Source organism: Notamacropus eugenii, chromosome 1 (genome assembly GCF_028372415.1).
Source record: "Notamacropus eugenii isolate mMacEug1 chromosome 1, mMacEug1.pri_v2, whole genome shotgun sequence".
Lineage (NCBI taxonomy): Eukaryota > Metazoa > Chordata > Mammalia > Diprotodontia > Macropodidae > Notamacropus > Notamacropus eugenii.
The window spans coordinates 131,244,411-131,256,900 of record NC_092872.1 but is presented as its reverse complement, the minus strand read 5'-3'; the positions used below and the strand labels follow the sequence as shown (position 1 = coordinate 131,256,900).

Sequence of the window (12,490 nt, the reverse complement as noted above, 5' to 3'; positions counted from 1 at the left end):
CCCTGGTTTGAATTTTTCTCTCCCTGGCAAACATGTGACACTTAGGATCTCCTCCCAGTGAGCAGAGGGGAGGGCCAGCTTCAGTGGCCCAAGTTTCAGATGGATTCCCTGGCAACAAATGCCCCTGGGGAGGACTGATAAAGAGAGGCTGATGCAGCAGGTTAGTCACTGACCTAAGTGCAGGCTGGGTCCTTTAGTCATGAGGTGTACCAGGAAGGCTGTCACCTCAGCAGATGATCCCAGTTGAGTCAGGCTCTCAGCCCTAGGGACAGAGAGACCAAAATACCAAACAGCCCCTGCCCCCAGGATGTGCTCGGAAGGAAACATATACACGAGATGCCAAGTGGCAGCCACCCCACCCAAAGACAACCCAGGGAATGGCTCCCTCACTGCTCAGTGCAGTAATCTCCAAGTTCGTACTTGTGCTTTGTGATTTCTGTCAGCTTTTCGTGATAGGCTTTCCCTCAGGCTTGAGAACTTGAGATCAGGGACTAGGGTGGGTCAGTTGATTTGGTTTTGAGGGATATTTTTTCCTACTCCTTATATCCCCACCACCTAGCATAGTGTCTGGCACAGAGTATTCGGAAGGTGCCCTTTCATGTCTGCCTTTGAACCTGTTGTCAAGAGTAATAAATAGTCCTTACTTTCCAGAAGCTAGAAGGGGAAACAAGACACAAAAACACACACTTACTTACCTGAAGAATAATTAGTGAACCGCACAAGATAAGATAGAATCGGTCATAAAACTGAATGTAATGATGGGAGGCAGTTACAGGTATGTGGATTTGGAACTGGAGGAGCAGGACTCAAATTCAAGTTGTGTTATTTACTGCGTTTGGGCAAATCATTTTATTTCTTGCCCCAGTTTTCACATCTGTGAAATGAGAGGTGGGCTTGTTGATTTATTTTCTTGTTTGTCTTTTAAAAATTAGGTTTTTTTCTCAATTAACAAGCATTTTTTTTCCTCATTCTTCCACTTTGTTTCCCACATTGATAAGGAAAAGAAAGAAAAACAAAACCTTGTAACAGATTTGCAGTCAAGCAAAAAAGGGCTCATTGATTTCCAAAGTCCCTTCCAACTCCAAATATATGACCTTAAGGGTCAGTGAGTGTGGTGAGGAGGTGAGGTGCTGGGAGACTGAAGGAGGGAGAGTTAAGGGGAAGCTGGAGCTTTCAGGGAAGACTTCATGGGAAATGGAACTCAACCTCTGTCCTGAATGTGAAGGGTTTGGACAGGCAGAGATGGGTAGGGACGCCACCTCGTGCAATGTGGTGTAGAGATAGGGATGAACATGGCATGTGCCAGGGATGCATACTTTGGGATTTTAGAGTTCTTGGTAGAGTTTTTTTTGTTGTTGTTTAATTTTTGAAAAGAACCCATTTTTCTCTCTCCCATATTTTCCTCCCTTTGAAAAAGAAACAAAAACCAAACCCATCTATAATGCGCATAGTCAAGCAAAAAGAAAAATTCCCATGTTGTACTAGCCAGAAAACAAAGGATCTGTTACTTTGGAAGGATGGGAGATTTTTGAGCTTTGAGGGAGAAACCTGAATGAGAAGGGAAGTAAAAGGATGAAGGCCATCCATCAGAGGCCAGAGCTGGCTCTTAGAAGGTGTTTCAGGTAAGCTTGTGCTGAGTGCCTGGTTCTACATTGCAGCTCATTGAAAGATCCCCCAAGACGCTGCCCCGATCCATTGTGTATGTCAGCATCATTACCTTCATCATGGGCTCGAGCATTCACCTGGTGGGAGACTCTGTGAACCACCGCCTGATCTTCAGTGGCTATCAGCACCACCTGTCTGTCCGAGAGAACCCTATCATCAAAAACCTGAAGCCAAAAACCCTGGTAAGGAGGACCCCTCCAGCCAGGTCAATGCTCTCCTCTCTACAAGAAACTCTTTTATGTAGCATTCAGTACTTCATCATCAGAAGTGCTTTCACATACAATATGTCCTTTGTCCTGAATGGTATACCATACTCTCAGACCACCTTCCAGACTATCATTTGTGTTGTTTCAAGCAGCTGGAGGTGGTGGCACAGGTGTTTTAGTCCCTGCTCCTGGGGGATGTTGAGGCTGACGGATCATTTGAGCTCAGGAGTTCCAAAGTGCCATAGAGCTCAAGCTGATGGGGTGCCTTTGCTAAGTCTGTTGCCAGTATAGTGAGTCCCTGGTAGTGGAGGGCTATCAGTATGCTTAAGGAGGTGAAAACTAGCCCATGTCAGAAAAATGAAGCAGGTCAAACTTTTGTACCAATCATTATTCAGGTTGGGCCCATGGGTGACCCCTGTACTCTCAACCTGAGCAAGTTAAAGAGAGCCAATCTCAAACAAAAATAAAAACAAAAAACACAAGAGAGATGTGTGTGCATGCATTTTTAGCCCAAAAACATTTTGTGGCTAAATTGGCATTCAATCTCCATAAATCCCTTAGAATTTTGTTTTAAGAAAAGAAGCCATTATCTCCCATTCAAACCTGATCACAAATTAACTTATCACATTAGAAGGCAGGCCCTGAGAAGACAAAAAGGCAAAAACAAGGGAAGCAAAGATTCCTAGTCGTGCATGGTGTGAGGCTACTGGGTCTTTGGAGTACGAAGAGCTAGACACTCAAGACACAGAGAGACTCCAGAAACCCATTGCACAGTGTCGCCATTTTGCCAAATAAGGAGCCTTTGGGGGCTTGAATTAGATAGGTAAAAGAAGGTTTATTTCCTTTGCCTGCAGATTGACTCCTTCGAGCTGCTCTACTACTATGATGAATATCTAGGGCACTGCTTGTGGTGAGTGATTATAGCCTTGTGGTTTGGGGGAGAGGTGGGATTCACAGAACCCAGAGAAATGTCCTCATCCCTTGGAAAGGTCCTTCACTTATATGAATAGTGTTCTCAGTGCTGCTCCCTCAGTACCTATGGGTGGTCACTAGAGGGCAGCAAGAGGCTTTCTTGGCTCTCCCAGGATTGGGACTGGTGACTTGGTCCTCCCAGTGTGCTGGGGGTGGGTAAGAGGTGGGGGGGGGGGCGGGGGGGGGGAATTCATATGCCTCACTATAGCATTGCCCCCTCCCCCTGAGCTTTAAGATTCGTTCTTGAGTGGTTTTCAGTAATATTCCACAGAAAATCTCCACCCTGTAGGACTGTGGGTTGGTGATGGTGAATAAGGGTTATTCGAATATAACTTTATGTGCTAAAGAGATGAGTAAGAGCAGGGGTGAGTCCAGCCTGGGATGTGCTGTGTAGCAAGGATGCACAGAACTAGATCCAGAATCCAGGAAGGCTGGGGTGGGACAGAAGTCTCCTTTCTGCTGTTGAGAGCTGATTATCTATGTCAGAGGTTTCAGACGTGGAAGGCCTCAAGCAGCTGCAAGACTTCCCACTGTGGCCTGAACCAGATTAAAATGTAATTATGAAATGATTAACAAGATAAGTTAAAAAGCAGTATAACATAGGTAATGCTAATCTATGGTTTTCTAAGTCAATATGTGACCTGCAGGAATCTATTCCTATTTGAGTTTGACACCGTCGGTCTATGCTATAGAACAGTGACTGGACCTTCTTCACTGCTCCTTGGCTCCTTCCCTACTCAGCTCTCCTTGATTTCCTATTACATCCTCCAAAAGTACCAAGCAACCTTTTTTTCCACACTCTGCCTTCTATACCCACCACAGGTAATTTGGTTTCCTACTACTGAGAAGGTTGTGATTATCCCTTATAAGCACCAGCTCCTCCGCATCCTGGAGAAAGAGGGGTCCCCACCCCATCTCTCCCTCTGTGTCCTTGATCCCCAGCCCTTTCCCTTTTCACTGTATCCTTCCCATCTTTGTACTTGGGTCTTCTTTCTAGTCCTTCAAAGAATTTCCCCTGAACCTTCTATCCCTTCAAATTGCCATCTTCTCTCTCTTCCCTTTCACCCCAAAACTTCCTGAAGGAATAGTTTCCATCTGATGCATAGACTTCTTCCCTGTTACCTCATTCCTCTGTCCCTTGCAATGACTTCTTTCTTTACTAGTCTCCAGAAACTTCTGCCTGTAGTCAGTAATGCTCCCTGCATCACTAGATCCAATAGTCTTCTTCAGTCTCACTGTGGCGTGGGACTATGTATCCCCCGTCACCTTTCCTTTGCTTTCCTGACATCTCAGACTCTCTTGGATCTCCTTGTGCCCACTCTTCCTGGACCGTAATGTAGGCACACCATGGTTCTCAGCCCTCCTTTCTGTTCCTTGGCAGTCTCATACTTCAGTTGCCAATATTATGTGAGTACCTCTCTTAACCTTGCCCTCTCTTTGGAGTTCCCATACCTGAATTTCTTGCTACTCACTAGACATCTGCACTGGAATCACCAATTAGTACCTCAAACCCAATGGCACTAAACCAGAATCTGATATTTTCCCAACAAAACATCTTTTTCTTTTTTGTTGATTATACCCAGGCTCCAGTGTTCCAAACCTCAGTTTTATCTGTAATCCCTCCTTCAAATCCCTCAAACCAGTTGCTGAGTTGTGTTAACTTTACCTCTCCAAAACAGCTTTCTCTCCCTAATGTCCTCATCACTGTAGTCCTCTCTTCAGTATGTCCAACTTGAACTGCTTCAGTGCCATACAGATGCCTCCCCCAAATCCATCCTTCAAATGACAGATTAGCCTGACACACTACTAGTCATCTCACTTATCTGCTCAAAACCCATCACCCACTGAATACAATCCAGGGTAGTCTGTCATTCAAGGCTCTACGGTCTTGTATCAGCTCACTTTTTGCATTATCTCCCACTTTTCTTTCAGCTAAACTGGGTTACTCTTGCCATCCCTCATACATGTCCCATAGCTTTTTCTCATGCCCCATTATCTGTGCCTATGATGCCCTGCACCCAGTCTTCATCTGTTGAAGCCTACTTTTCATTTAAAAGGGTTCTCAATGTAGGATCTGTGACTTTTTTTTTTTTTAGTATTTTGGTAAACTATATTTTAATATAATTGGTTTCCTTTGTAATCCTGTGTATTTTATTTTATGCATTTAAAAACATTCTGAAAAGGCATCCACAGGCTTCACTAGACTTCCAGAGGGATCTATGACCCAAGAAAGGTTAAGGACCCCTGCTCTGAAGACTAATCCCTGTGCTACCTCCTCCATGATGCTTTTTGATTCCCCTTAGCTGGTTCTCCTCTTGTGTTATAGCTACTTGTCTGTGCTTAGTGTATCTTCCTGGATTGTAAACACCATGAGATCAGGAACCATCTCTTTGTGGACCTGATGCATGTGCTGTGCTACTTCCAGTGGGCCCTTAGTAAATGCTTCTTTTAATTGAGTGGCTAGCAAGCCTCCCTCTGAGCCCCTCAAACCTCCCCACCCCCAGAAGCACACATCATAGGATGCCCATTTCACAAATGAGAAAACAGCCTCACTGCCAAGTGGGTCACTAGTGAGTGGTGCCAGAGCCAGAACTGGACTTCTAAGGTTCCCAACTCCCCTCCCTATATTCTTTCAACTGATGAAGCTACAGAGATAATCAAGTGTTGTGATGCTTCTGAGCTAGTGGGGGATCCAGAGCACCAGCAGAGGTCATCATTGGGTCAGTTGTATAAGTATACGGCTGTTTTGAGTGCTGTGTATTTGTTACAGGAGCTAGGGAAGCACAGGAAGGTGTGGAATTTTTGTTGTTTTCAGCCGGGGATCACCTCTTTGTGTTCACTGATGCCTCTGGGTTTACAGATCCTAAGCACACATCACAATGTGTTTCTGGAGGCCAGTTTTGAGGACATTTATGGTGTAAATGCCTCTTAACTCCAAAGCCACAGCAGGATGTTGGAGTGGGCTGCCTCCCCTCTTCCCTGCCTTGCCGGGGCTCTCAGCAGTGTGTTCTGGAAGGATACAGAAAGAGACAGCATGAGAGGGGGAGGGAAGGAAGAGAAAAGTAGGGGGAGACAGAGCTAGAGGCCGACCATATGAGAGGAGGAGATCGAAAGGAAGTATGACACACTGCATGAAACAGGGAGATGAAACTAAAACATGTGTGACTGTGGGTGTGTGAGGGAGAGGTTGTGTGGGCGTGCTAACAAGGAGAGATTGTGTATCAGAGATTTCCATATTGGTCCAAATACAGGCTGCACCCCTGACGGAAATGGCTTCAAAAGGAATAGATAGATACAGATACATAGATAAAAGCATACATATACATGTATACATTGAAAAATGATTGGACAAAGTTACTGTATCTTTTTTTAGTGACATCAGTACATTGGGACTGAAATGCAGAGAGATACTAGCACCCTGGAAGCAGGAAAGATCTGCCTTCTCCATCCTAGAGCACTAGCAGCAAGGAGGACAGGATGACAGGTTGCACTTAGGTTTTATGTAAACCAGAATAATACTTAGAGGGTGTGTGGGGGTGTGTGTAGGGGTGTGTGTAAGAGAGGGAGGGAGAAAGTGGGGGTGGTGGGAAAAGCAGGGGTTGGGGAGGAAGTAGAGAAAAGACTATGTCTGAGCAGACACAGCATCTATTTGGAGGCTGCCCACAGAGATTGCTCCTTCTCCTTTCCATTTGTTTTTGCCTTACAGGGCCTAGATCCCCTTTCTTCTTCACACTGTGGGCCCCTGTCTTTCTAATCAATTTTCCTGGCCATCTCAGGGCCAGGGATCATTGGGGGTGGGGAGGATGGTGGGGAAGAGGAGACAGGAGGAAGAGAAGAGAGAGAGTGTATGTTTGTGTGTGATGTATACACATACACGTTTGGTTTGAAAAAGAAATATAAGAGGCACTATTCAAAGATCAGGTCTTGTGCTGCCTTTTCTAAGCTGTATAGGGCTCCCCTAACTCTGCCTAGACCCTTTCTTAGGAGGCCAGGTCATTTAAGGTAGTGATCTCCAAAGTGGAGCCATGTGTGACAGCCAGCTATGACCATGTTCCCTTAACATTTCCCCATTATTTTCCCTTCCACCTCTAGCTTCTTGTGTGGCTGTCCTGGGACTGGAAAATTTCAGGGAGGTTCAGACCTACTGAGACCCAAACACCTAAGGCTGTCCATGCAGAATTCCCTCCCTACACATACCCAGACTGTCCCGCAGTCACCACAGTAACAGACTCTGTCTGCATCATGGGTGTAAAGCATCACCCCAGCCCACTTACTTTAGATTTTTAGGGTGGAAATAATGAGTAGCATAGGGTGGGCAGGTCTGGAGGAGTGGCATTTATATTCCCCCAACTCACCCTTATTTCACATTTCTTTACTTCTCTTGAGGACTGCACCAGGTTTGCAGCCCAGTTGTTACTTTGTGTGCCCTCTCTCCTTTCCCCACCCCCTGCTTCCCTTTTCCTCTCCCTTCTTCCCTCTCTCCCCATATGACTACGGGCAAATCTTGTCATTTCTATTTGTACGAATTTCAAAGAAATCTGTTTCCCAGTTAACTTCCACCCACTGGTCTTAGTTCTGACTTCGGGGAGCCAATTAGAAAAATGCAACAAATTTAATTTGACAGACATTTATTAAGCACCATAGGGTTGACACAGACTCAGCTTGCATTTGGCTGTCACATCACACCATTAACTCATGTTACAACCCAGAATATCTCTCTTGAGTCTTATCTCCTCTTAACTAAGCATGTCCGGTTCTTTCAGCTGATCTTTATAGGACACAGACTCAGTTTTCGGTCCATAAACCTGGATAAACTGCTTTCTGACTATACTTCCTTTCCCCTATCTTCTGTCCTATAACTGTATAGCTGATTTTTTTAAATCTAAGTGTAGGACTTCTTATTAAAGTTCATCTTATTAGATTTGGCCCACTGCCCCAGTGACAAGATCTTTTTGGATCCTGATTTCTGCCATCCATTGTGTTAGCTCTCCTTTCTAGGTCCTTGTTATCTGGAAATCTGGATGAAAAAACCATTCACATTTTCATCCAAGTCACTGATAAACATGGCGAACAGACCATGGTCAAGGACAGAGCTTTGTTCCCCACTATTAGAGACTTTCTTCTATTACTTGGCACTCTGAAGGCCCAGTCATTCAGCCACCTTGGATTCCATTGAACTGCTACTTCTCTTCATCTCCCCTGCAAGGATATTACAAGAGACTTGTCACAGGCTTTGCCTAATCCAGGTATCCCATTTCGAGGGCAGTTTCCTGAAGGGGAGGGGAACTTAGAATCCTGCCCTATTTTGTTAGGCCCAAGTGAGAGGAAGTAACTTGCTTTTCTGTTATTAAAGGGAAAGGGAAACCTTTCCTAGCTCTCTGTATTGGGAGAAGCCAAAGGTACTCAGCAGACTGACACCCCCAATATATGCCTGGGCCTTCTTCACACCCCAAGCTTCTACATGGCTGCCAGGGTTAAGGAGTAGAGGGCTGGGGGAGAGATGGGTTTGGTGGGGGAGAAGCTCTAAGCCTCCACATCTCTTCCAGGTACATCCCCTTCTTCCTCATCCTCTTCATGTACTTCAGCGGCTGCTTCACCACTGCAAAGAAGGAGAGCAGGATGCCCCGCTCAGCTCTGCTTTTGGTGGGGCCCAGCAGCCTGTACTATTGGTGAGTAAGGCAGCTGATCTGCTGGTGAGGAGTGGGGACATGTGGAGGGGACATAGGACATTTGGGGACCTGGGCAGAGATGATTTGCAAGGGGCTACATGCACACCTATCCAGAGGCTTGAATCAAATGACCTCTTGGGATACCCCAAGGCAATGAAGTTATGTGGTTAGTCTGTGCTAGGATATTGGGGGTTATGGAGGAAGTGCAAGATGGGTCCCTGCCTTCAGGCAGCTTAGTAAGCTCTTGTTATGAAAATAATATAAATGGAATAATTAAACAATAAACTGCAGCCCTGGCCATAAGTATAACAAGTTCAGAGTTTGTGATGGTGAAAACTAGTCTCCGAGGAGCTCCCAGGAGAGAAGCCATGCTCAATGGCATCTTATGTGCTTTGATGTTGTCAGGTTGGGGGTTGCCAGGAACTGGCAGGATCTGGAGAGTCTTCATACAATAGCTGGGCCTTCATTCCTCATTGAGGATTTAGGCTTACAGAACTTGGGTTTGAATCCCATTTGTGCCATTTGCTGTCTGTGTGACCTTGGATAGGTCACTTAATTGCCCTGAGCACATTTCCCTGTATCTATAAAATGTGGAGTTGTACCCAACCTCTAAAATTCCTTTAGCTCTAAATCTGTGAACCTCTAATTAGAATTTAGATAAACAGAGGAGGAAGAAGAGAAAAGCCCTTTGCTCAGAGATCTAGGCAAAGGTATTGTGATGGGAATGAGTGAGGTTCTCTAGGGGCCTATCTGGGGAGGGGAGGATGCCATCTTGGCTAGAACAGAAGGCAGACAGAGATTAAGAAACAGGCAAATAGGTTTGGAGAGAAGAAGCCAGGCAGAAGAAACCAAACTTGATACAGTGGTGATACCTCCTCTTTATTGGTCTGGACCTTCACAGTTTACAAAGTCTGACACATGCACATTATTCTTTTGGATACCACAGCTCTGTCAAGAAAGTGAGAGAGGTTGGCACCCAGAGAGGTAACATGTGAATGGTGGAGCCAGGATAGCATGTTGCTTTGGTGCCAGTTGAGAAACACCCTCAATTCCTGAGGAAGGGAGAAGGTTGTGTGAGCTCTGGAATGCTATAGAGCAGAGGGGTCAAACTCCAGGCCCTGGGCCACCCCTACCCCCAAATGCTTATGAACCAGACTGAAGTGTTTAGCAAACTAAATACAAATACAGTGTGACATAGGTGGTGTGCATTTGTGGTTTTCTGAGTGGCTGCGGGATCCTTTTCTCTTTGAAGACACCACTGCTCTAGAGCATCATTTCCTGAGTTCCAATCCCAGGGACTCTAGACAAGTTTTAACAACCTGGCCTGAGTTTGCTCTTCAGAAAAATGCAGAGGACTCGATGCCTCTGAGATCCTGTGGAGAGGAGTGGGGTCTGTGAGGAGAGCAGCCTTCTGATTTGCTGTCTGTCTTCCTGGGAAACCCAAGGTACCTGGTCACCGAAGGGCAGATCTTCATCCTCTTCATCTTCACCTACTTTGCCATGATGGCGTTTGTGATGCACCAGAAACGGAAGCGCCTCTACCTGGACAGCAACGGTCTCTTCCTCTTCTATACCTTCTTCTTCACGCTCCTGTTTGTGGCTCTGTGGGTGCTGTGGCTGTGGAATGACCACACCCTCAGGAAGAAATACCCAGGAGTCATATACATTCCAGAACCATGGGCCTTCTATACCCTCCATATCAGCGGGCGCCCCTGAGTTCCTCCAGGCCACAGCTAAGAGGGTTTTCTTGGGGGGGATTTTGTGTGAGCAGTCTGTGGAGAAGAAGCCACCCCACTCCAGACCTTCCCTCAACAAAGCAAAACATGCTTCCCTCTGCCCTTCCTCCCCTCCATCCCCCAACTAAGTGGGTGTGTGGTGTATACGTATATTGTTAGGTATCCACATTTTGTTTTGGTCTTTTCAGGCTTGGGTTTAGTTTTAGGAAACACAACATCACAGGGCTGAGAATAGGCCTTGTGCAACAATCTGCCTTGTACAAAAAGCCTTCCCAAATCCAGTGGGTTTGCTGTGTTTGTGTTATATGTTGTGATTGTAAAAATCAGTCAAAAAGAGGCTCCTGGGTAGGGACCTGTAGCCAGTGGCATCTCATGTGGCCTGATCTAGAAGGGTCGGAGGAACTTTGGCTCCAGAGCCATTATCCTTCTGTCAGGCCCCATCATCCACCTTCAGAGGTCGAGCTCATCTTCTCCATAGGCTCTTGTTTCCCCGTAGTCATAGATTGAGAGAGAAGGACTGGCCAAAGCTGAGGTGGTGCCTTGGATCAGCTCAGCCCTGGGTCCTGAGGGAGCTGGAGATGCAGAAAGAGGCATACAAGAGGAATGAGGTCCCATCAGATCAGAGATTAGGTTTTGTTTGGACTGCTGGCTCATTTCCAGGATTCTTGTTCTTGGTCCTTATGACAGGAACTGGACAGTCTGCCAGCTCCAAATGACCCATGAGCCATTCCCTTCAAGGATCCAGCTCTTCCCTCCTTGGTGGGTGGTAGGTGGGGTGGGGAGTAGGGGTGAAGAGGGCTCTGTAGAGTTGTTCCCTAACTCCATGGGCATCTTGGTCCTGTAATAGATTTCTTTTTAACCTTTGTGGTTGGCAAAAGAGTCTTCCAGTGTCTCATTGCTGGTATGGAGGTGATCCTGGGTTCTTGAAGGCTCTGTCAGGTCCTGCCACACAAGAAAGGTCATGAGCTTGCCACCAAGTGTGAGGACCAGGCAGTGTAAGCATAGAGAAGAGCTCATGACCAGAAGGCCACTCTCCAGGCACTTAGTCGGTTTGGGCCACTAGTAAATGCAGTCTACTAAGGCGTGGAGGGAGTGGAACATGGTAATGCTGATGACATCTCACATCCTTTGAAGTAAATCATCTTGAGTTCTAGGAAAACAAGTGAGCCTTGCCTCTGGTCCTCCTGCCTGAGGAAGCTCAGGAGGCTCTGGGGGCTATCCCAGAAGCTTAGGGACTGCTGAACTACTGTCCAGCCCAGGGACACCTGAGGCCCCTAGGCCACTCTCAGCCAGGGCAGGAGGGGCAACTAACCCTTCATTCCCCCTCCCTTCTATGGAAACCGTTCTTGATGCTTTTACTTGAGAAAAGTAGTGCAAACCCTCTTTTCAGCCTAAACCAAACTTGAAGAAATGGAATGTCTAGTCTAAAGACTCAGTACTCACTCTTATTCCATGGGAAAGTTGGAGTGGAGGTTGGGTAGGTAGAAACCTTCATTGTTCATCCTGACTCTTCCAGGATGCATTTAGGCAGCTCCACATCATCCTGAGAAATAGTAGAGAAGGAATGGGGGTGGAGAAGAGACTCAATTCTCAGAAGGGGTGGCTTTTCAACTAAGATGGGGGCTCACCACCCCCTCACTTGTAGCCTTGGCCCATCCTGTGCTATGCACCCCATGATCACCTCAGTGGCCTCAGGCTTCCTCCCTGGGAATCACATCACATTCTGAAGGCAGGATCCCTCCTTGTGCTATGGGTCCGGTAGGTTCTGCCTTGCCTTGTTCTTCCCCCTCAAGGCAAGGGCCTGTCCCAGGTGCTGCAAGGGCTCCCCCTCCCCCTCCTGTTCTACTCAGGTGATCCATACCCTGTCAGGGTTCCCCTTATCTAATGGCACATCTGGGCTCCACAACTGGGTGATTCCTCCCCTATATATGGACTCACTGCCCTGTCCCTAACTGTAAATATCGTGGCAGTCATGGCTGTAGTTAATGGGAGTCTAAATAAATGTGTGTACTTGAGTGAGGCCTGGGAAGACTGGTTTTTCTTTCTGTGAAATCTCAGAAGTGGTGGGGAAGGGCTTCTTGCCTGTGGGACCCTTTACACATACACACCCCTCAAAAGAAAAGAAAATTGACACCAGCTTACTGAGACAAATTGCTTTGGTGAGGAACATACATTCTACAATCTTAAAATAGACTCTTTCCTGGGAAGCAGTTAAAATTATTTCCATCAGCCCTCCAGGGGA

The 12,490-nt window shown here is 46.5% G+C and overlaps 1 protein-coding gene across 2 annotated transcripts in view; it reads left to right on the top strand.

Annotated features, from left to right (window-relative positions):
* Nucleotides 1–12,263, top strand: part of CLN6 (CLN6 transmembrane ER protein) — a 37,589-nt gene extending 25,326 nt beyond the window's left edge. For both annotated transcript variants that reach the window (XM_072615038.1, XM_072615045.1), the window contains exons 4-7: nt 1,659–1,847; nt 2,726–2,781; nt 8,390–8,512; nt 9,958–12,263. In XM_072615038.1, the coding sequence (XP_072471139.1) occupies nt 1,659–1,847; nt 2,726–2,781; nt 8,390–8,512; nt 9,958–10,228 (639 nt within the window). In that variant the 3' untranslated portion in view covers nt 10,229–12,263. The remainder of the gene's footprint in view (nt 1–1,658; nt 1,848–2,725; nt 2,782–8,389; nt 8,513–9,957) is intronic.
* The last annotated feature ends 227 nt before the right edge of the window (nt 12,264–12,490 follow it).